This window comes from Canis lupus, chromosome 12 (genome assembly GCF_003254725.2).
Source record: "Canis lupus dingo isolate Sandy chromosome 12, ASM325472v2, whole genome shotgun sequence".
Classification (NCBI taxonomy): Eukaryota; Metazoa; Chordata; class Mammalia; order Carnivora; family Canidae; genus Canis; species Canis lupus.
This window is the reverse complement of record NC_064254.1, coordinates 25807636-25833249: the sequence shown is the minus strand read 5'-3', so window position 1 is coordinate 25833249 and position 25614 is coordinate 25807636. Positions and strand designations below refer to the sequence as shown.

Genomic DNA, 25614 nt, shown 5'->3' with positions numbered 1-25614 from the left:
TGGGCCAAAGGCAGGCGCTAAACCGCTGCGCCACCCAGGGATCCCTGTACGGAAGTGTTGATTCACTATATTGTACACCTGAAACTAATATTACACTGTATGTTAATTAACTATACTTTTTTGAGAGAGAGAGTGCACTCTGAGATCGTGACCTGAGCCTAAATTAAGACTCAGGCACTTAATTGACTGAGCAGCCCAGGTGCCCCTGACTGTATTTTAAATAAAAACTTAAAAGGGAGGTGGGCGGGGTTTGGGGTGACTGGGTGATGGGCACTGAGGGGGGCACTTGATGGGATGAGCACTGGGTGTTATGCTATATGTTGGCAAATTGAACTCTAATAAAAAAATAAATACAAAAATAAAATAAAATAAAATAAAATAAAATAAAATAAAATAAAATAAATAAATAAAATAAAATAAAATAAAATAAATAAATAAAATAAAATAAAAAATAAAATAATAAAATAAAATAGAAACTTAAAATGAGGTTCCCAGATGGCGCATACTGCTCTTTGCTTTGGCTCAGGTCATGATCTCAGGGTGGTAAGATTAACCCCCATGTCAGGTTCTTCGCTCAGCTTGGAGTCTGCTTAAGACTCTCTTCCTCTCCTCTGGCCCTCCCTCCCACCCGTTTCCTCTATTCATGCCCTCTCTTTCTAAAAAACATATATATATATATACAAACTTAAAAAAAGAAGCCTAGAAGACTAAACTAGTTCTAAAAAACTAGCAGATGTAATAACCAAATTAAATTCACAAATCTGAGTGATTCTGGTTTTTAAAAAGTAGCTATAAATGGTATGTTTTTGAAATTGCAGAATTTTGACTATGGATTACACTGTAAATGTAGGAGAATGTCCTTAAACTCAGGAGATGTAAGCTTAAGTATTTAGGAATGAAATACTAGATTTTCAGAATGGATTTGCAATGATTTATAAAAGTATATATATGGGACAAAATGTCAACAATTGGCCTATCTAGATAAAAAGTAGAGAGGTGTTTGTTTTACGATTATTTTAATTTTTTTGTATAATTAAGAATTTTCACCCCCCAAAAAAAGGCTAGGTATGGAGGGAGTATAAAACTAGAGAGAGGGCAGCCCAGGTGGCTTAGCGGTTTAGCACAGCCTTCAGCCCAGGGCATGATCCTGGAGACCGATGGGCTCCCTGCATGGATCCTGCTTCTCCCTCTGCCTGTGTTTCTGCCTCTCTCTCTGTCTCTGTGTCTCTCATGAATAAATAAATAAAATATTTTAACAAATGGTCCTCTAAATAAATAAACAAATAAATGAAACTAGAGAAAGAAAAAGTATTGAATTAAAAAATTAAATATTCTAAAGTTAATTTTGAAATCTAAGATTATTTTAAAATAGTACTAAAGGATTTCTGCCCAAAAAACAGCACTTCCTTTTCTAGTCCTTCTGTAATAATCAGTTATCTCTAAGCCTTTCATCTATTATTTAAGTATTAATTTTTGTATTATTAAGTAATATGGTTAAATTAATGTTGATTTATGAAGTTTGATTATTTTCTATTGACCAGCCTTTCAGGTTGCTAAGGATTTAGTTTTGTTATAGACTCTTCCCTACATTTTCTCCTACACCTTATTATAGTGTTATCATAACTTTTGTAACTTTTGTTAGTCAATTATCATTCAATAATAAATATTCCCTAAGGATCCAAACAGACTAATACAGTTCTTTGTTTATTCTTATATATACTGTTTGTTTTCCTAACATTAATAATTGCTCATCACCTTATTTTCTTGGTTTCCTGTATCTTTTGAATTGTTCATAATTATCTCAATAGTTGTATTAATCTAGCAATAACATTTTCAAATATTCAAAAATACCAGATAATTTACCATTTTTTAGTTCAATAGGAATTGAATTACAATAGTCAAAGATCAAATGGAGAGACGATCCCATAGAGCAGAGCAAAAATATGATGAAATGGACCATAATTGGAAAAATAGAAGAAATTGAAGTCAGGCTCAATAAACCTCATATGTAAATAATACCATTATTTAAATGGTAAAACAGATGGAGAAGTCTTAAATATTTTTAAAATGTTCTTAAGTTGATAAAAAATATTAGTTTTCAGATTAAATGGGCTCAAAGATCTTAGTCAAGGCTGATATGGAAACTGTGATATCTACACATTTTTTGTTTAAATATTATAATGCAATAGAGAGATTTATAGGCCTCCAGACTGAAATGAAGTTATGAATTGGTGGGGTGGGATGGCAGTGCATTTCAGGGAAAGAGATGCACCAGCAAAGGCCCAGAGGCAGAAAAACTAAAGGTTTTTTTCAGAAGTAGGAAGTAGTCAAGGTGGATGGCTAGGGTTTATAGTACAGTCAGTGACCACAAAAGGAAATAAAAGTAAATCTCTCACAAAGTAATGATAACTGATTATACAACTGCTAGCTTGCTTTCACATTCTGCAATGACAAATCTGCATTAGCTTTGGTAGCATTAGTTTAGTTAGGTAATCATTTTATTTGAGATTTAAAAACTGTATAATGCACAACAAAATAAAGGGTCTTTATATGGTTTCTGTCTTTTTTCTCTTCCCTTCCTTCCTGCCTTCTATCTTTCCCTAGTCCTTCCCTTCTTTCTCATTTTTCCTTCCTCCCTCCCTTCCTTCCTACCCTCCCTCCCTCCCTCCCTCCTTCCTTCCTTCCTTCCTTCCTTCCTCCCTTCCTCCCTTCCTCCCTTCCTTCTTTCCTTTTCTTTCTTCTATCCCTTTTGCTTTTTTCTCCTTTCTTTCTTTTTTCCTTATTTTCCAATAATGGCTATATATTTTTTTTTTTTTTTACTGAAAGTTGACCACTATTTAAGAATCCTAAATTTTATAGTTTCAATCATAATAACCATTATTATCAGGGGACAGAAAAAAAAAAATAAGCTCCCGATGGGGCTGTAACAAACATGTTAACACCTCCATTAGGTTAGCGCATTATCTACCCATAATATTTTCAAAAGAAATTTTATCTTTTAATTTCTTATATTGTCTTCATTAGTATTGATCAAAATTCTAAACAAATTCTAGAGTAGGTATAGCTACTTTAATGACATGCTGAGTTTAATTATTAAACATTAATTTGGATCATAAAATATTAGTCAAGGTTATGAAAAAATTACTAGTCTAGTAAAATCTGATGCAGAGTAACTAACCAAACATAAAAACTAAAATAAGGTCACATCAGTAAGTAAACACAGATCATAAGTACTTACACATAAGTAAAAATAGATCAAAGTTAATCAAGTTGACTGCTAATAGGTCTTTCTACATTTTCTGCCTCAGGGGTATGATGATGGCTACGGGGGTGAATATGATGACCAGACCTATGAGACTTATGAGAACAGCTATGCCACCCAAACACAAAGGTAAGGCATTTGCTGTCTAAAGCATCCTTCTCAGGATTAATTCTAATCCTACTATTTTGTCTCTTGTATCTGAGCTCCAGTTCTATTATGTGAGAGTTTCTAGCAGTGGTTTTTCTCCATTGTCTTTCTGAATTATTATATTATACAGAGAGGTAAAAAGATAATAATTGTGCAATTCTTAATAATAATAGTGTGTTATTTTAAGACTACATCATTATCATAACCAATAAACTCATTAAGTAAGCTTGTATTTAACAAAATACTGTTACTTATGGAGATTATTTTAGTAAATTCATAAGTAACACAAAAGTGAAACACAAGGCACTTGTTCAATGAAGCTTTTTCCCCTAAAATGTAATTTTTATTTGTAAAACAAAAGACATAGGAATGTTATTGGTGCTCCTTCTGAAAAGGAAAATTTCTAAAACATCGTATGTAATGAACAATTCCTTTGCTTTCTTGATGGATCTCTAAATGATTGTTTACCTAATTTCTTTATATTGATCAAATTTTGAGATATTAATGAATTTTTACTTTTTTTAAAGTCTAATTTTTTGTGAGGTAGTATTTACATACAGGATGTTTTGACCATTAAGGGGATAGAGTTTGTACGAGTTTGGCAAATGCAAACTATCTTGTGACCACCATCAAAATGAAGTTATAGGGCAATTCAGTCAACCTGAAATGTTTCTTACCACCTTTATAGACAACTTTTCTCCCTCTCAGGCCCTGGAAACCACAATCAAGTTTTTGCCATTACAATTTTGAGTTTTCAGAATGTCGCATAAGTAGAAGTGATACAATATGTAGCCTTTTGAGTCTAGCTTCTTTAGATAGCATGATGTATTTGACATTTATTCATTCATGTTGTTATGTTTATCAACATTTTCTTCTTTTTTATTACCATGTAGTGTTTCATTGTAAGGATGTACCATAGTTACTTCTTTCACCAGTTGAAGGACAAATAAGTTTTGAATGAACTTATGAATTGTGAATTATGAATAAAATTGTCATTAAACAAATGCATCCTTAGCAAAATCAGTCTCCCAAATATTTTTTCTAAAAAAAATTACAATTTTCATAGGAAAGTAGGATGAATCCATATGATAGTCATGTGAGTCTGTCATATATGTGATTGACAGAAACTAATAGAAGTAATTGTCACAAAATCATTACAGTATTGACCATTTATTGACCAACTTTACTGGGATCCAAAGAGATATGGATGCTTCATTAAGTAACATCTGGGAAATGACAAGGAAAGAAAACTTTAAGGTCATTATGGAGGAGAGGAAATCTACATGTAGTGCATAAGTATGCATTTTTCATGGTCGGAAGGACAGCATAGTGAAAGGAGTGAAGGGAAATTCTTAGAGAGAATATTGTAGGCAATTAGGAAAAAGTTGAATGTAAACTGATACATTTAAAGCTAAGCATAATATATCATTATTATCATTATTGAAGTAGCCATCTTCAACTTTGAGTAATGGTTAATATGTAGTATGTTAAATAGAAAAGCCATCATGAGCTGAGTTTGTACTGGGGGTGATATCTTACTAGTCCCAGTCAAATATTGAAACACAGCACAATTATTTACAATGGGGGAAGATTTTGCATCATGTCACAGACCCTGGATAGGGTATTGTATGCAAACTCACTACATATTTAAAGCATCTGCTAATATTTGCTAGTTCATCATTGTATATTAGTGCATAGAAATGGTGATAATAAAGTTCTGTAGCTTGTTTCAGAAACTATTTGGTAAAAAAAAAAAAAAAAATTACCACACACTGAAAACACAACTATAATAGAATAAAATAACGTCTTGAGTTAGCTCCATAGAGTTACATTCAGCTGATAGAGATTTATTTTGGAATAATTTTCTAAAAGTGAAGGACTTTCTGTATCTTTCTTCTGGTAAGACTTAAATGGGCTTAGCTGACCCTGAGAGACAAGGAAGAAGAAATGGGAGATTAGGATAATTTATTTTTGAATATTTCAAAAGTGAATATTAGAATAATTGAACATAATTATGCACAAAAAGTAATAGAACAATTTCAGAAAAAAATGTCTTGTTTTAAGGAAACATAATTTATATGTCAAAAGATACTCTCTATGAACTTTTGCTACCTTCTCTTTTTTCTTTTATATCTATTCCCTTTTCTGTGTCTAAATTCATTCGTTGGTCAAAACCAACTCTTCCAAAATGTTTTTCCTGAATCCTTTATTTGAGAATAACTTGTTTTTGTTCTGAATTTCAATAGCACATCTTTATTTCTCTATGGCTCTTTTTCTCTCTGTCCTACAATGAAATCGATTGTATACATGTTACCTATCACTCTTACTATTCTTACTTATATCCTCATGTCCATCACAGTATCTAGTATTGAGTCTTTTATAGGATATGTACTGAGCAGATGATTGTTGAATACATGAATTTCACACTTAGTGTGTACCTACACTATGAAGATATAAGAGCCTTTTTCCTAAAGGAGAATATAATGTGCAGAATTCTATGTATTATATTTATTGACAAAATATTTAAATGTTTCTGAGATATCTTAATGCTAAACCAGAATAAATAATCAGGTCATGAAATTAATTAAAATGATACAAAATATTCTAAAAAATGATACTAATATTCTCTATTGCAATAATTATAAAATTTCTATTTTGGTCAAAGCATGGCCTCAACTAGAAACTCATAGAGTTTCTGGCATATTAGAAACTTTATCTTAGTAAAGATTTGTTGAATAATTGAACAAAAATAAATGAATGTGGTAATGACGAATGAATGAAATTAACAATATTTCAGAAATCTCTGAGGGGGATCCCCGGGTGGCGCAGCGGGTTAGCGCCTGCCTTTGGCCCAGGTCCTGATCCTGGAGACCCGGGATCGAATCCCACATCGGGCTCTCGGTGCATGGAGCCTGCTTCTCCCTCTGCCTGTGTCTCTGCCTCTCTCTCTCTCTCTGTGACTATCATAAAAATAAATAAATAAAAATTAAAAAAAAAAAAGAAATCTCTGAGGAAGAATTTTTAAATATAGTACCAATTTGTAATAGAAGTGGATAAACACAGAAAATTCAGGACATATGCATTAAATTCCTGTATTTAGATTATTGATGTAACTATGCCAATAGAAGATAATATTAACAGTTTAGTTAAATAGCACTTATTAAATGCTTATATGTGTCAAAAAGTATACTCATTATACAGTGACAATACTTATTTAAAAACATTTTTAAATATATTTTAATATTTGCCCCTAACATTTGTTTGAGGAGTCATTTGAAAGCTGTATATATATATTTAAATAAATATAAGTGAAACATCTATAGAGCAACCAAGTATTAGAAATTGGGGTGACTGGGTAACAGGTACTGAGGTGGGCACTTGACAGGATGAGCACTGGGTATTATTCTATATGTTGGCAAATTGAACACCAATAAAAAATAAATTTATAAAAAAAGAAATTGGAAGTGAAAGTAAGTTCATTCTTTACAAGAATCAGTCTAGAACTGTTTTGTTTTTTTTTTTTTCAAGTGGTGGCTTCTTAATTGGGCTTTTACAAGTATGATTTGGACTTATGGAGGAAAATGGAAAAAGTTTCTAAAGCAGAATAAAGATAAATATATTAACATAAAATGTATCCATCATTTACAAACAATATGAATATTATTTTGGCACTGTCATGGTCAAAATGGGAAGAAACTCTAATTTAAAAACTGAAGGTAAAACTAAATTATGTATGACGTAGCAGAACTGATATAAAAATAAAACTAGAGAAAATAGTCTTCAAATGACTAGTTAGTCAGCACAGGTGAATTCAGAATTTGTGGGAATTATAAAGTAGAATCTGGCAGGTACTTAAATGGAATAATTATATCATCTTCAAAGAGTCTAAGGGAAGTTCACAAGGTAACAACCCTAAAAAGGTTCACCTGGAGTTCATAAGCTATAACAACTTTAATTAATCCCCAGTTGTCTTACAAGGTGTCGTTAGTTCTTGAACGTTTCAAATGGATCAGAAGAGGGACTTCTCTAAAGATTCCTTAGGAGGCATCTCTACATGATGACATTATTAAGGGCTGGTAAAGATGATGATGATATGAGGGATCTCGGACCATCTTTTTCTCTTGCTCTGTGTCATTGAGGATAAAAAGTTTTAGAAAAATGGATTGATAAGTTTATTATGCAAGCTTCAAATTGAAGGACTAGTATTGCAATTTCCGGAGGAACTCAATTATTTGATGTCTTTGGCTTAGGACAAGTTACATCCTGTGATTAACAACTTTAATTGGACTAAATATTAAATTCTGTCCATGTTCTGATATCCTATTTTTATGCACTCCTTGCCACTAACATTGTCAGAGATCGATCTTCTGAAATTATGTAAATTCACAAGGTTCTACCAACCAATTGGCTTTTCCCAATGCCCAAATTTTCAGTAGGAATCTATACCAAACCAAAGCCATAGATGTAGGAAAAGTTACTGACATGTACCTAGATTGAAACAGTAGTACTACAAATGAAGATCAAAAGACCAATTTTGATCATTGATTCTAATGACAATTAAATTTGGATGTGAAATTTTAAGAAACTAAGGTTTTTAAATGTAAAGTTTTAACTGGTATAATAAGCAAAATATCAAAATGGAAGATTTTGCTTTCATTAAATCATGAATCAGCTGAGGAATTCACTAGGAAAAGAATCTTCTTTTCTGTAAATTACAAAGGAATGAGCTAGGAGAGTGAATATACATCTTTCTGATATATAAGTTCCCCGAGTTCTAGAATGATCATTTTTTGAATATCTGCATTAGGGTCTACATAGTAGGAAAAAAATGGCACTCTTCAATTAGTATAATTTGAGGAGAACTTAATATGGAAAATATTTTCAAAGGCAGTGTACAGGGAAAACACAAGGGACAGTGCAATGCCCTGGCACCGGTATCCCTGGGGCAAGGTGTTTGTCACCAATATTAGGATTGAAAAGAGACAGAGAAAGCTGTTTGGAGAGGCCTCCTGATAGGAACTGAGACTTCTGATTCAGAATCGGAGCTATGTATGACCATCCCACAACGAGAAAGTTCAGGGAGTTAACACCCTGACCTCACTCTCCTGCCTCCTTCCAGTTTCCCACCTTTGCTCCCATTGGCTGAACCCATTAAGAGGCAGAGGACAAGAAACTTAGTTAGACGGAGTTGCTGTTACTCATCCCTGGAATAGGCCGGAGGGAAGAGTGGAAGTAGAAAGGCAAAAAAAAGTGTCAGTTGCTTGAAGATATAAATAATGAATTGTCATGGAAACAGTAATGCTTTTAAATGAATTTGTACCATATTAATGAGAAAGCATCTACGTACTAAAAAAGAAAAGTCAGAAAGCGCAGTGAACATACAAATACACATCTGGTGAACAAATGTGGTCTTGGACCCCCTTGCACAACTTCTAAGTTCCTCAAGGGTCAGAGCTCACACAATTGGAACCACTGGTCTGTTGTTCAGAGGCTACTTGAAACTAACAATTCATAATAACTAACATTAGTTTTGTGCTAGCTGTTGTGCTAATTGTATAGGCCACTTTGTCTCATTTAATCCTTGCAATAACAGTTGAGACAGAAAAAAACCTGAAGCCTAAAAATTTCCAATGATTTTCCTAAGTTCATTCAAGTAGTAAATGTTGAACTAAAATCATATCTGCTAGATCCAGAGGCCTTAGACATAAAGACTAATAAATAGCATCTGAAAACCCAAGTCAATTCATTGAGTCAATAGATTTCTGTTATCTGAACAAACTGCAGAGAATATTCATTTAATATAATAAGAATGTAGTAAGTTATTTGTATGCTGTTTGAAAGGTGATCACCAAAGGACAAATTCAAGCAAGAAAAAAAATTGCAATTTACCTATTGTTTACTATTGTTTTAAGCTATAAAATTAATGCAAGCCCTGATACTAAGAGTCTACAGAAACCCTTCTAATGAAAACTAAAGTGTAAGTCACTGCAGTTATCCAGTAATTTAATAAAAGTTATCATATTAAGTATATAACCCCTTGTCCTATTCATTTAAGGGGTACTATTCACTATAAAATGACTTGCCCTCATTTTGTAATTCAATTCTCTTATGTTTCAAACTATAGTCAATGATGAGATTGAATTTACAGAAGGTTATTGGATTTGAGATATTTTCCCACAGTTATTCTGCACGTTAGTTGTATTTTCATGCCATCTACAGACCTCTGCATGCATGAACAGTGGTTTGGGCATTGTCTGGATTTACCTCAACAAAGCAAGATTCCAGCTCTTAATACACACTTTTTTTTTTTTTGGTCCTTATCTGAGATACTTATTTTAAGCATCAAGGCTACTTAGGAAGCTGTTGGTTTTAGGAAAGAAACAATGTGCTTTCTCAAATTATTCATTATCTATTTATTGTGTTTGTTGATTTTTTATTACTGTCGGGTTAATTGTGATAACTAAACTACTTGCCTAAATAGTCAATTCATATTTAAAAATTTGCAATAAGATACCTTTTATAAGACTTTAATAAGAAAAACTGGAAAAACCATTTTCTCTAGTCATTTGAATGATGAGTCTTCCAAGAAAACTTAAGTGTCCCAGGTAGAAACTGAAATCTGTTTAATCATTTACTGAGATCAGGATATGTCACTGTGTCAGTCATTCCTTCCCAGCTGATCACTTTAGAACTAGAGACACTCCTCAAAAAGAAACAAGAAAGTACTGGGCAAACCATATACAATCAGAGCTTCAGAAATGGGAACTATTACATCATCATAGACTCTTAAAGATCCTGATGTGTTGCAAAAAGCCTAGTATTAAAACCACTTAAAAAGCTTAAGGTGAAATTCTGGCTTCAATGGTCATTAAAGATACTTAGCTCCACCAAAAGGAAAAAAAAACAAATGTAACAGTTATCAACATATGTAGGAATCAAAAATGTTCACAAGTGTATATAATTGTCAAGGGATAACAATAGGAGTGGTGGAGACTCTGGAAAACTCTGTTGAAAGCAACTATCTTCTGTTCAAGTTCAGGATACTGTGGCCATATAGTTCATGCGAAGTAAAGGACCAAGTGGTGCTGGATCTTTTTTCCCCCAAGAAAACCCGTTTTCTATTTCTTATTGCTGCATAACAAATCATCCCAAAAAAACAAGTAGTATAAAATAACCATTTTTATTATGCTCTCTTATACTTGAGGATTTTGGGTTATCAGGAATTCTAACAGAGCACAGCAGGGATGGCTTATTTCTCCTCCCATGTCTGGAGCCTCAGCAAGAAGGCTCAAAAGGTAAGGTCACTCAATGGCCAGGGTGTGAAATCATCTGGAGATTCTTCTCTCATCTATCTGGCAGCGGCTGCTGGATGTCAACTGATACCTAAATGAGCTGCTGTTCAGAACGCTCATAGTTCTCCATGTTGCATAGGCTTCCTCACAGCATGGCAGCGAAGAGCACCAGATATGAATATCTCAAAGAACAAAACAGAACCTGCATTACCTTTCACAACTTAGCCTCAGTCTGTTAGTTATAAGCAAGTTACAAGTCCAGCCAGATTCAAGAGAAAGGGTATTAGATTTCACCACTCACTGGGGAATTGGCATGGTTCAAGGATGGAAAATGGTACTGTGCGCAGTTTTGGAAAATATAACTTGCCACATCAGTTTTTAAGGGCAACACCCCAATTTTTAGACATTGGCAACTAACTTTTGAAAGTTAAAACATTCTAGAGATTAAACCAAATATATCTGTAGGTAGCCACAGTCATTCTGTTCTGCTCATAAGCAAGGTAGAGAAGAAGTCAGTATCCAGAAAATGCTTTCAAGGACATGGAATCAAGGAGTCCTTCAAAATGGCTATTTGAGGGTACTCTATGGTCTGTGAAGGATATCCTAAAATCCAGGAGTAGACTGTTTGGAGTCAATTAGAGAAGTCAGACTTGTAAATAACACATAACATGTGATGAGCTAGAAGGATGTGCCAGAGGTTCCAACATGGGAGAGAACATGGGAGGCCATCGAGTGGAGGATTACAAGAAAGTTCCAGAAGCTTTCTTAAAAAGAACCGATGCCAAGCTATGATTTAACTGGGTAAATAAAATTTGGCTAGTCAAGGATATGTACAAAGATAAAGAAATGAGAATATAATTCATTATAAAGAACTACATGTTCAAGTGAATCAAATTATAAGATATTTAGGAGTGGTACGGCACTTGGTTGAAATGACAGGAAAGGAACAGGAAAGCCTGGATATTGCACTCTGATATCAGAAAAGAATAACTTTTGGATAGGGTTTGAGGTTGTCATCATATCTATAAGTTGATAAAACCAAATTCATCTTTGGTGAAAATTATGATCATCACTTTTTTTTTTGCCTCAGCCTAATTTCCTCATTTGAGCTCAGCAGGTTCTCTATTAAATGCTATTCCATCTTTTTCCTGAATTATCTCCTGTACTTTCATTGCTTTCTTTGGCTTCTGAACCAATTTGCACTTAAAAAAACAAAAGACCTTCAGGTCTTACTTTTTTGCAACTGAACACTGGTAATGAGAGAAAGGAGATATTTTCCTTGAACTACCCATGGTCAAAATGGAAAATATGGACTTTGATATCTTTAAATTGTAGAGTGGGGGAAGGAAGGGGAGACCAAACATGACACTGGGGGTATCCTAGAGGTACTTCAAAAAAGGGAACAGAATTTATCTCAGATGCATGTGGAATAGAGCCAAAATAATATCTATAAGATATTAGTAATTCTCCATAATTAGATTTCCCTTTATAATTATCTCAACATCCTATTTTACTATTTCATGAAGCTTATTATTTATTAAAGGCCTATTATTTTCCAGGTGCTAGAAGGAGAATAGTGAACTCTATGGTACATTAAAGTACAGGATCACAATTCTATAGTTACAATACTGTAGGTCTGATGTTTCATATTCAGAATTATTTCTATTTTATAAGGGCAACACAATGCATTTATAATATATTACATCTGTGCCAAAAATATATATTATTGCATTTAAATAAATAAGTAACTATTATAAGGAGGACAGAAATAGCTATAGTTTATCACTTTAGGTAAGAAGTTTGTTACCTAATGATTTTAGACACCCAACTTAAAAAAATTGGGGTTTCAGAAGATGTGTGGAAGAAGTAAGAGAGGAGTCTGAAAGTTAGTCAGGGAACACTTGACCATTTCTAAAGGAAATAAGTTTCTAATAAAAATAATAGCCACAAAATGGAGCAGCTGCTATGTGCAGAGGCCTATATTAGGTACTTTATAACATTATCATATGAGGTAGATAGTTTTATCCTTATGTCACAAATAAAGAAACTAGGCTTAGAATGTTTAATCTGCCCAGGACTGAACAAGGTCTGAACCGATTCCTGTCCAATTCCAAAGACTGGGCACTTTGTACTAATACCATATTGCTTCCCAAACACTTTATTTTGTTTTTAACACCTCAGCTTATTAGGAAATGCAAGCTGAAGTAATATGTTCTTCTCTGTAATCTCCATTTATATACATTGATCAGTAATCAGCTTGTGAAGCTACACATAATAAATCTAGTTTTGTTTTGCGTATCAGCTTTTCTTTATGAAGATAATGCCCCTCTATCAATATCCAGAATGTGATAGAGTGCTTTCTTGGCCACAATTCCTCATCCCCCGCCCCCATGTTCACACCCTTTGCTGTGTAATTGTTCAGTATCTCTCACAAAAGAGGCAGATTCCTCACTATCACTTATCCTGCTTTGACTAATAGAACAATGTCACATCTTAAACCTCTACATTAAAAGGGCTATGTTTCTCACTTGTTTTTTGCTGTTGCCACGACAAGAACTTCTCTAGGTAGCTACTGTGCCCTTAGTCTGGGCTCTGTAATGAACACAGGAGCAGTCCAAACCTCAAGGTCAATCTCAATTTCATCCAAGCTTGGAAAAGAGCCCCCAGTGACCCCAGCCTAGATTAGCAAACCTCTAGCCTAACAGAAACACGCGACTTAAATAATTGTCTCATGTTGTATGATAGTAATATTTTGTGATTGTTAAGAAACATCACTCTACCAGTAACAAGCCAGTGTCCAGGATCAGTGCCCACATAGACATGGTTTTCCTCAACTGTTCTTGGTATATCATGATTCTGATTTCACTAAATAACCTAGTTGTTCTCTTATAAAACCACTCCAGTTGTCCAAGTGTCCATCCTAAAGGGTAGCACAATGATCCGGAGGTACATTATATCAGATGAAGTTAACTGCTGTAAAGATACAGTGTTATTATAAATATCCTGTGTAATAATGCTTCTTATTTTATAGTATTTCATTTCAACATCATCCTACCATGTGTGTGTGTTTTTTAAGATTTTATTTATTTATTTGAGAGAGACAGAGATAGACACACAGAGATGGTGGGAGAAAGCATGAGTGAGGAAGAAAGGGAGAAGCAGTGTCTCCACTGAGCAGGGAGCCTGACACGGGGCTTGATCCCAGGACACTGAGATCATGATCTGAGCTAAAGGCAGACACTTAACTGACTGAGCCACCCAGGTGCCTCTACCATGTGGTTTTCTTAAGTGGCTATGTCACATTATTAGGTTTTATTGAATTTGTTTTCAACTGAAAACTTAGGTTCTTCCTAAATGAACTTCTGTCAAACCAGTTCTAACACCATCCTGCATCTTTACAATTGATTTTTTAGCTGAAATGCAGAAATGTACATTTATCTCTGTGACATTTCACCTTGTAATTTACACCTTCTATTGTTGATTTGGAACTGCTTTTTTGAATACTAATTCTTAAAACCAGAATAGAAGTTATGCTTCTTAGCATATCTTATATTTCTTTATCAAGTACCTTTCAATTTTTTTTTTCAGAAAAAGAGTACCAAAAAAATAGCTCAGTACCAACCTTTAAATTGACATTGACCACTAATTAAAATTCTGTGAGAACAGTTGTAAACATCGCCACAAATCTGCTTGGCTGTACTGTCAGGCAGCTTAAAAATGATTCACAAAGAAATTATGTAGTATTTTAAAACTACTCATTCATTTACTCAACTCACACTCATTGAATGTCACTCACTATTCTGTACCTATATTCAAAACAAATAAGGCATAGCCTGTATGTGTATTTATTTACAATTAGTGTGGTTTTTTTAATAAAATATGATCCTGAACTTCCGCATGAGAAACACCTGCAAGTGGAATTGCAGATCTTGGGGCCCCTGATGAGGCCAGCTGATTTAGAAACTGACAAATGGGGTCTCAGGAATCTGCATTTTAGGCACAGTATCTTTATGATGCTTATGCACACTAGCTGTTGAGAGCCATTGTGCTAGAGGAAGAGGAAGATTTTAAAGAACTTTCTGGGACAATGAGAGCTGTTCTAAATGACGATGTCAGCAAGGTCTTACAGAAGGCAAGTTTGAAAAGGCAACAGCTTGCCTGCTAATGCTTTAATAAGAAGCTAACCACTGAGCTGAATCCCAAGAGGATGATGGATACCTTCTTAGTGAAGAAGTAGTGGAAGTTCGATTGTCAGAGTCATAGGGTCATGAAAGGATTCATGAACTGGGAGACATTCTACTGTCACGGTAAAGGGTTTGGTAACAGAAGAGTGATAGGGAAAAGGCCAGGCAGATAGAAAAGGGACTCGTAGGTCATACTAAGGAATTACCATTCACAGTCTGGCGATTAAAGAAACATGAAAATGCACAATTATAATTGAGTTCTAGCATGCCACGATGGTGGTATACGGAGACACAGTCTCACCTGATTTAAGTTATATTTTGAAAGTTTCTGGAAGAATGTGGCTTTATTTCCTTAAATAAAGAAAAGACTTATCAAAACAGAATCACCATTATTAATTCATATATTCTTTCCCCAGACTTTGTTTTATTTATTTAAATTTCCAAAGTCTGGTGCATGAAAATAATCCTTTAATAAGTAAAAGTGGTTCTGGAAAATTATGCAACAGAGGTGAGATTCCATTTATGACTTCAGTGGAGAAGAATATAAATCACCATTAACACATAGCCACAGTGCAGTTTGCACCAATGAATTCAGTCTCAAAGTCAACTAGATTGGAGTATTGAAATAATTAGAAATTATACTGATGTTTACAGCACTGAAATCTTACTGATATTCATGAATTATGATTCAGCCAACAGATAATTTGTATACAGTTGGAATTATGTCCATTTCAAACTAGGGTTCAATAGCTTCTGTGTACTTGTACCAAAAGCATGCAACAGTTCATTTAATAATGTCATGTATCACTGAGCATAATTAATCAGTCAGTTGAAGGTCTAAAATAATTTCTATGTTCTAATGATAATTCCATGCAATAAAACAGAAGATTAATGTTTTTGTTTTAAGATTGCTCACCCTTCATTTATATAATAAAGGGTCAAAGTCAACAACAACAAAAAAATACAAGCTGAATTGGAAACAAATGATTAAAGAGTGTCTATAAAAAGAGCCCATTTTCAGAAATGTATATGCAGTGTTGAATCCAGAACACAAAAATATATCTAAATGTACTTCTGTCTCATTTGGAGCATGATCTTGTACTCTTAAAACACCCATTTTCTATAAACTAGATCATTGCAAAGCTGATCATAATTCTACACTAGATGCCTTATATAGATCATCTATCTTGATCATTAATCTATGAGCAGAACAAATATGTCACTTCTCTCATGAATAATCAGCCTATATTTCATCCCGTGAACATTAAATACCATCAACTGAAACTTAAGAGGGCATGTATGGTTATTTCATGTTTCAGAGTATTTCAAGAAGATGAAATCTCTTTCAGCATTGCAACCTTTATGAATATGAAAAAGAGGAGCATTATGTCTATGACTTTATTGATTGGACAATTACCTGTTATTTTTTTAATAATAAATTTATTTTTATTGGTGTTTAATTTGCCAACATACAGAATAACACCCAGTGCTCATCCCATCAAGTGCCCCCCTCAAAGCCCACCACCCAGTCACCCCCACCCCCCGCCCTCCTCCCCTTCCACCACCCCTAGTTCGTTTCCCAGAGTTAAGAGTCTTCCGTGTTCTGTCTCCCTTTCTGATATTTCCTACCCGTTTCTTCTCCCTTCCCCTCTATTCCCTTTCACTATTATTTATATTCCCCAAATGAATGAGAACATATAATGTTTGTCCTTCTCCGATTGACTTATTTCACTCAGCATAATACCCTCCAGTTCCATCCACGTTGAAGCAAATGGTGGGTATTTGCCATTTCTAATGGCTGAGTAATATTCCATTGTATACATAAACCACATCTTCTTTATCCACTCATCTTTCGTTGGACACCAAGGCTCCTTCCACAGTTTGGCTATTGTGGACATTGCTGCTAGAAACATTGGGGTGCAGGTGTCCCAGCATTTCATTGTATTTGTATCTTTGGGGTAAATCCCCAGCAGTGCAATTGCTGGGTCATAGGGCAGGTCTATTTTTAACTCTTTGAGGAACCCAGTTTTCCAGAGTGGCTGCACCAGTTCACATTCCCACCAACAGTGTAAGAGGGTTCCCTTTTCTCCGCATCCTCTCCAACATTTGTGGTTTCCTGCCTTGTTAATTTTCCCCATTCTCCCTGGTGTGAGGTGGTATCTCATTGTGGTTTTGATTTGTATTTCCCTGATGGCAAGTGATGCAGAGCATTTTCTCATGTGCATGTTGGCCATGTCTATGTCTTCCTCTGTGAGATTTCTGTTCATGTTTTTTGCAATTACTTGTTATTAATATTTACTGAGTGTCTGCTATGTACTAGGTACTTATCATGGGGCTGTCATGGGTTATCTCATTAATACTCAAGGTAAATATTATTATTGCCATATTAAAGGTGAAGAAACTGGAATTGAGAGAGATTAAATGATTTATCAAAGATGACACACTGAATGAAAATGAAAAAGAGCAGCTTTCAATGTTAAGTTCAAATACTTTTCTTTCTATATTCTATGTATCATTTTTAGAAGAAATACTGATTTTCCTCCAAATGGATCAGGGAATAGACTATGGACTTTTCTGTCTCATGAGCTACCTTTGAGTGAGAGACATATCTTTGACTCCTCAAAACAAATTGGTCAGGATAACTGCAGAGAATTATGTTATTTCTCTCTCCATGCATGTATGCATTATGTTAATGTATTTAGTTCTCTAGTTAATTTTCGAAGATACAAATTTATATTCTCTTTATATGCAAATATGGCCACTCAATAATGTGCTTTTTGTGTAACACTATGGGTCAAACAGAACGAATGAATGAATGAATTTCAAAAATATTTTAAAACTATCCATTCAATCTTGTTAAAATTGCAAGGATACTTTAAAAATATATATGTATCTAAAGCAGTGAATTTCCCTTTGTAGAACTGTGAAAACTGATATTAGAGCATAGAAAAGGGTATTTGCATTTTATTTAAAACACGTACATAAAAAGGAATGCATTTCATGTAATATTTTTGATCATACACACAAAATTATCAACATATTTCAATGTTTAAAAATATTTTAGGGGCATCTGGGTTGTTGGGTTAGTTAAGCATCTGACTTTCACAGGTCAGGTGTTGATCTCAGAGTTACAAGTTTATGAACCCATGTTGGGCTCTATGCTGGACATGGAACCTAGTTAAAATATTTTTTTACACGCACACACAAAATATATAATGTATATATATTTTACACACACATTTGTGTATATATGTTATATGTAAACATAAATATAGGGATGCCTGGGTGGCTCAGTGGTTGAGTGTCTGCCTTTGGATCAGGGCGCGATCCCAAGGTCCAGGGATTAAGTCCCGCATCGGACTCCTTGCCGGGAGCCTGCTTCTCCCTCTGCCCATATCTATGCCTCTCTTTCTGTGTCTTTCATGAATAAAAAGAATCTTTAAAAAAATTAAACATATAAATAATATATATTTTTAAGGGAATTTCATTTCTTTAAAATTTATTTTGAGTATTTCTGTAATAGGAATATATAAGTTACACAGTTGAGTTTACTAATGAATGCAATGATAGTGAATTCCTAAAAAAGTAAACGATCATATATGTGAGCACTAATTTCTAGTATCAGAAAGTTAGCTTGTATGTTTTAATTCTCCAATTGCCCTCAGAATAAAGGCCAATTTCTAATGGAAAAATTCTTGAATAGAAAATGAAGTAATAAATTATGAGCACATAATGCTGCTTAAGTAATTAAGCTATATATTTTTCATATTTAAATCCCATATTAGTTCTAATGTTATTGGTATATGTTATTTTAATCTCAAAGCTGAGATTAAGAACTTTAAACTATACATAGGTGGATTCACTCATAATAAGCAATTATGGTATATGTTTTCTTTCCTATGTTTTTTCCTTATGACTGGATATATCATAATTGTGTTTTACATTTACCAGTTTTAATAATAATCCAGAGTATTTCATTTCTAAACTCTTGAAATTAATTGATAGCAGCCCAGTAAATATTATGAGTCTTCACTACTATCTGTATTATTAATTATGGCAGTGGATTCAGAGACCACCACTCATCTGTACAATTTACTTATCAAAATTCAAGCACATTTGGTTGCTTTTCAAAATGTACTAGTGTGTTACAATCATAATCTACACGCTAGGTTTACAGCTTTGTAAGTAGCACTTTCATGGAACTTTATGAAATTTTACAGAAGGATTTGATCACCATATAAGTGTATATAAAAATAAAAAACTACCAATTTCAATTTGAGGATGAGAGTTGGGCTGAAAACTTACCTTTATTTGGAAAATATTTCTGGAAATACAGCATAAACACACAACATAACAAGGTTTCAGCATAAATGCTGAAGGCTGCAAATTTTGAGTATTTAAGTGCTAAAAATAGTTTGAAAGAGGTACTGGGTGGCTTGATCGGTTAAGTGTTTGACTCTTGATTTTAGTTCAGGTAATGATCCCAGGGTCATGAGATCAAGCACTGTGTTCGGCTCCATGCTGGGTATGAAGTCTGCTTAAGATTCTCTCTCTCTCCTGCCCCATACCCCTCTGCTCACATGCTCTCTCTGTCTCTCTAAAAAATAAAAATAAAAAATTAGGCAGCTATAAATTATAAATCTTTCATATTAATACATAATTCAAGTCCCTTTATCCCTTCTTCTAAAATACTATTTTGTAGTTTTTACTTTTCTTCAATTCAGAAAATAATTAATGAAGCTTTATTTAAAGCTCATCCTCATCTATTTTTCCTACTTCATAGACACAAATCTTCAGCTTACTCAAGAAGCAAAATAAGGTCGAAATGAAAGACAACATGGCATAAAGTAAACCCAACTGGAACTTATGAAGGGGGAGCTTTAATCTTTGGAGGACCTCAACAAGCCATGGTGTATTTGTAAAGTGGAATTTTAATAGTTGGATTTTTAAAGTTGCATCCTCTATTTTCTCCCACTTATACCAGTCTGACTGGTTTGATAATACAAACATATCTTATAGAGCAGGGTTCTCATTTAATTTATAGCCAGTATCTCTCTTTGTAACGTAATGTACAAAATATTTCCTTTACAAGCGTGATTAGTCTCAATGACTTCTGAAATAATCTCAGTGTGGTTTCTCCTGCCACGTGAACCTGAACACCAACTGCTAGATTGTGAAGCACTAAGGAAACGTAAGTGTCATTATGTCACAGGTGCTTGGAAAAACAGCCAGATTATGGTGACAATATCATTTGGTTTCTTAGAATCCACATTTCATCTTAATTTTTTCTGTTGTGTTCAATGCCATTTAATTAGTTGTCTTAGTAAACTGCCAACAGTCTATTTAGGATAAAATACTCCTCTATCCACCAAAAAGGAACTGAAATTTTCCATCTCTGATTTTGTTCTAGTTTTAAAAATTGCAATTAATGAATTAACTTGATATTTTTCCTGCTTCCTTTACTCCGCTTATTTATACACATTTTTTCCAAATATTTTTAGTGTCTATGATCTTGATATCAAAAAGCCAAAATAGTGTGGAGAGTTTTATTAATAATTAGATATAGTTTAATGAATCATTGCACCTAACGTGCTATATCTTGATTTTATATATATGCCAGTTCCTAGGAAAATTTCATCTGCTAAAACCATGAGAGTAATTAAGTTCCAAATCACCAATAATTGTCATCTTAATTAACACTTCCAAAATTGTCACAATGTGTTTAGATACCTTGATGGCTATATTTTCTAAATATAAGAAGGGATAACTAAACTGAAAATTAAATAACCAGGTTGTGTTTAGACTGAACTCATTTGTCCACTTTTACTGACATTTCAACATTATTAAACAACAGATAAATGAAACAAATGTAATGAAATAGTAGCTTTCTGAAATAATGACATGAAAAGGATAGAGCCAAAAAAAAATAAAAATAAAAATAAAAAAAAAAAAAAAGAAAAGGATAGAGCCAACACTATAATATTTTCTCTAGTCAAATCATATATGTTTTTAAAGTTGAAAAATAATATAATAGATTATAAAAATCACAGATACACTGGTCAGTTACATTATTTTTAAACTTTTAATCTGAATTCCATTCATATCAGAAAATAAAAGTGTTTCATTTTTCAATGCTGTCGTTGCTATCAATGTAACTAGACATCCCTTCTGAAGCACATACAAAGTTTTATCAAGATATTTATAGCAAAATCTTCTAAGATTATTCATGTTCAAACACAATCATGTCTTCTTGAATTTTTTTATTTAATCATTTATTCATTCAACAAATATTTACTGGATTTCTGTTCATCTTTAAAGGGTTGCTTCAACTGTCAACTATATCATTTGGGGTATTGGGTATAGCTTCCTTAGTAAGGAGATCTACAATACACTGGCCCAAATAAGAGAAAAATTTATCTCCTTCACACATAATAAACATGGGCTAGTAGGTGGGTTCTGCTCCATGACACCATTTAGGGACTCAGGCTAGAGGAATGGTAGCTCTCTTAGTTTAGTCTGTTATAACAGAATACCATACATGGGGTAGCTTATAAAATAGAAATTTATTTCCTACAATCCTGAAGGCTAGAAGTCCCATATCAGGGTCCTAGCATGGTTGGGTTTTGGTGAGAACCCTCTTCTGGGTTGCAGATTTATGTCTTCTTGTGTTCTCACATGGTAGAAAGAACACAAGAAAGCTCTCTGGGGTCTCCATTTCTAAGGGCACTAATCATTTATAAGGGCTCCACTCTCATGATCTAATTACTTCCCAAAGGCCCCACCTCCTAATACCGTCACATGGGGGGTGTAAGATTTCAACATATGAATTTGGGGAGACAAAAAGGTTTACTTCACTATACCATCTCTGGCCCCAATCATTCACATTTCTAGACAGTTACATAAAGGTTGAAAAGAAGTATAAGACAAAGGACTTTATTCTTAAGCAGATCATTAAAAAACTTTTACACATCATCCTGTGCCTGACCGCCGTCAATATAAGGGAAACTAGGAAATGTAGTTAGTCCTGAGATGGTCAGTCTCTCTTATGGAAGAAAAGACAAATGGATTTTGGAGGCATACAGCTAGAAGTCTTCTATGTCCAACACTCTAGTCATCCAAGTACAAGTAAATATCCTTCTTTTCATTAAAACAAACAAAGATGCCTACCTTCTACTCAACAGAGAAAATCCAAGTTTCATTCTAGTCACTGCAATTAGCTCAAAATCCAGAATCACTGGGAAATATACAGACCTATACATTAGGTCTTGATGTGATTCTTTAAAGTCTGGCAACCTATAAAATGATAAACAGATTATCTTTTCTGCTGTCAACTTTCTTCCTCATACATAATATCCAGTATAAAGTGGTAGAAAAGGAACAGCATCACCAGAATAGAAACTTTCATTGGGACACACTGAAGGCTCCATAGACAATAAAAATTATCAAATCTTGACAAGCAAAGACACCTAAGCAACAATATTGAAATAATATTTTGATTAGTGCATCTGGCAACCTTGGTTTTCTTTTCTGGAGGTCATACCAGGTTTACTAGAAGGTTCTTCCTTATTCTAGTGGATAAATGGTCTTACCCATAGCCACATCTAAACTGAGTCAAGTATACCATATCCTTGTTGGGAATTTCAAAATTTTACAGCATGTTTCCTGATTTTTCATGTTCAGGGATCTGAGAATTGTTCTGGGGATCATTCATATATGGCAGTGTAGTCTAATGAAAAGAGAGGAGGGCATTTTTGAGCAACACTCATTATCTCTTCCTATTGAAATACAGAAACAGCTGACTTCCCCAATCCTGTTCAGCCCTAAATTTCTGAACACTCTCTCATTTTAAATTATAGAACTGACACATAAATCAGGCAGAGATAACTTCTCTAGCAATGTTCTATTCATTTTTGTTTCTTCTGGTAAATTGGCCCATTCTTATTTAAGCTCATGACTTTTGTAAACCTTTCTAAAAGCAGCAGGATTATGAACAGCTGGGCTTTGTTTGGCTTTTTCCTGTAGTGTCAAAATATATGCAGACCTATAGCCCACTGCTCCAGGTTTTCTCAGGCAATGGCATAACAAGGCTTATTAGCTTTCTACCCTACTATATTTTTTCCCTCGCACTCTCCATCTCGCACTAAGCTAATGCCCAATATTTGGGGATTTTAATGGCAGTTCTACACTTTTACATACTAATTTCTTTGTTAGACTAAATTGTTATAACAGAGAGATACAAAGTTCAGTGGCTCAAACAAGATAAAAAAAAATTCTCACAACAATCCCTGAGGTAGGCAGTGACTTACAGTAAGTCTGCTCCAACATGATCATCATTTAGAGACAAAAGTTGTTGCAGTCCACGACTTCCTAAGACACCCTCCTTATTTGCATGATTCCTGCTAGAGTATCACTTTGAGTTCATTCTATCAACTGAGGAGATGACAGTGCACAAGTCCAAGACGAGGAGCTTGTCATTAAATTGGAGATAACTTCAAAGTTGCCACCCTCACACATGTGCACATCCCATGTTTTCTGACTCAGTCACAGGGCACATCTAATTGCAAGGATAGCTGAGCAAAGTATTCATTCATTGTGCAGCTGTTTGTCCACACAAAAGGTTCTCCTGTGGAAGAAATGAGAGGTAATCTGTGGGTGAGCAAATGTATGGACTCTGACAGAGTCCACTATGATTATTATCTATTATTTTGCATTATCTATTATCTTATAAATGTCTTATATGTCCTACTTTCCCTTTTTCAGAGTAGCTGAAAGTTCAAACTCCATTCTGGTATATATGTGTCATTTATGACACACAATAGTCACAGTTGCTTTGTCATGTCTCTCTCACTACTTTCTTCTTCCTGTCTCTTACCTTCATTAATTAAAATTAAAATAGAAACCCAGTAAGAAACATAGACATGTCACTAGAGAGTGTTTGGAGCTAGTGGTCTTCAAACAGCACTTTGAAAAATGAGCAGGCTTTTTCACGGAAAAATTATTATGACAAAGATAGAAGCTGCTGTCAATGTCCTCATTTTCTCTTCATCTCTCTAAATGGGAATGCTGCTTATTAAATCATCTTCTCATGACTGCCATTTCTTGAACATCCAGGAAACCCATGTAACAACTCTCAGGAATTTGCTACATATCAATGAGGGTTCTCAATTAGGTTGCATAAATTATATGAAGCTTAGTATTTGAGAGAAGAGATAAATATCCAGTCACTAATCCGTGACCTTAGACTTCCATAGTCTCAGGATGGGAAGAAAAACATATTACTGTATATTTTTCCTAGATAATTTGTGTATAAACATTCTGGGCAATGGAGGCTTGGCTTGGTAGTCTTTTATTTTTTCCAACTACTTTACACTAAAATTGAATTAGTGCATTATCAGTTGCCTCCCAGAAAGATAAAGAGGGCCAAGCTTCTCTCTGCCTCTCTTTTTCACCTCTAATGTATAGGCTTGTATTTTCCTATTGCTCTCTTAATATCAGTGAAATCTGAAGTATTTAATCAGATGAGACCTATGGGATTGCTCTGAGGGATAATGATAACCACAAAATGTTAGGTTTTTGTGTCTTTGCTTTCAACCTAACCCTAGGGTACCTCAGTCCTTATACAATTTGGTATTTGATATTGATCCATTTTCTTGCCACACTTTCATATACTTAAAAGAAATTATTAACCTTGAAATAACTTACAAAGTCATTATACATATAATATATAAATCAAAAGTTAATATTCAAGCAGAGGATGTAAAATGAAGGAGCATATTTGAGGAGAAAATAGTGTCTCATAAATGAAGGAGCTTATTTAAGGGCAAATATAGTGTCTCATAAATGATCAATGTGAATATATTAATATAAATAGTTAATATTTATTCTGAGGACATCTCAGAAGCAACTGGAATGGTCAAAGGAGCAGGAAATGGTCAACTGTGTTACATGGTGCTAATGTAAAATGAGGACCACGTCTTGACCATTAGATTTGAAATGTCAAGGTATTGATAAGAGCTGTGTCATTGGAGGCAACAACCTAATTGGATTGTCTTCAAAAGCATATATATAAAAGGAGAGACAGTGAAAAAAGTGAACAGTTGCCTCTTTTCAAGAAATTTTGCTGGAATGGGGCAGAGAAAGGAATAGTCATTAGAAGGAGATGTGGGGGTGAGGGGGGACTTTTTGGGGATGAGAGATTTACAAAAATGCTTGGATGCTGATGAGATGGGTGCTTTAAAGGGAAAAACTTGGCATGGGACAGAATGATGACAATTGTACTGAGGGAAGACTTGAAGTAACTTGAATAAGAAATGGAGGAAGGAAGCAAGGAAGCATCTAGCAAAATACTAAGTAAAAATAAATTGCTTATATATTTGAAAAGTGCATGGACATACTGTGGAAGGGCTAGAGGGGAGTATAAATATAATTTCAGTGTTTAGAAATGAAGATGAAATGGATGCATATTTCTTAAGGTAACAGCATTAAAAGCCATACACAATTGACCATATGGTCATCTTATGTAGCAGTTTTTCTTGGAAATAGAGCTTTATAACTTTCCTCTTGACAAATTTTGAAGTATTATACTTGTGTTTTAAGGGAAATTTGATTTATAAAACTGGAGGTTAGAGATAAGGAAGTTCTGAGGTGGCATGACAAAATCATAGCGCTCCTTGTCAATAACCTGTATCTTTCCTACTGAATATTTTTTTAGGATTGTGTTTTATGCCTA

General features: G+C 34.1%; 1 protein-coding gene across 22 annotated transcripts in view; it reads left to right on the top strand.

Annotated features, from left to right (window-relative positions):
- KHDRBS2 (KH RNA binding domain containing, signal transduction associated 2) overlaps nucleotides 1–25614 on the top strand; it is a 592066-nt gene that overhangs the window by 500391 nt on the left and 66061 nt on the right. For all 22 annotated transcript variants that reach the window (XR_007401488.1, XR_007401486.1, XR_007401485.1 and 19 more), the window contains exon 7: nucleotides 3309–3391. Coding sequence is in view for 4 of the 22 variants with exons in the window: in XM_049092592.1 (XP_048948549.1) it covers nucleotides 3309–3391 (83 nt within the window). In the remaining 18 variants the exon portion in view is untranslated. The remainder of the gene's footprint in view (nucleotides 1–3308; nucleotides 3392–25614) is intronic.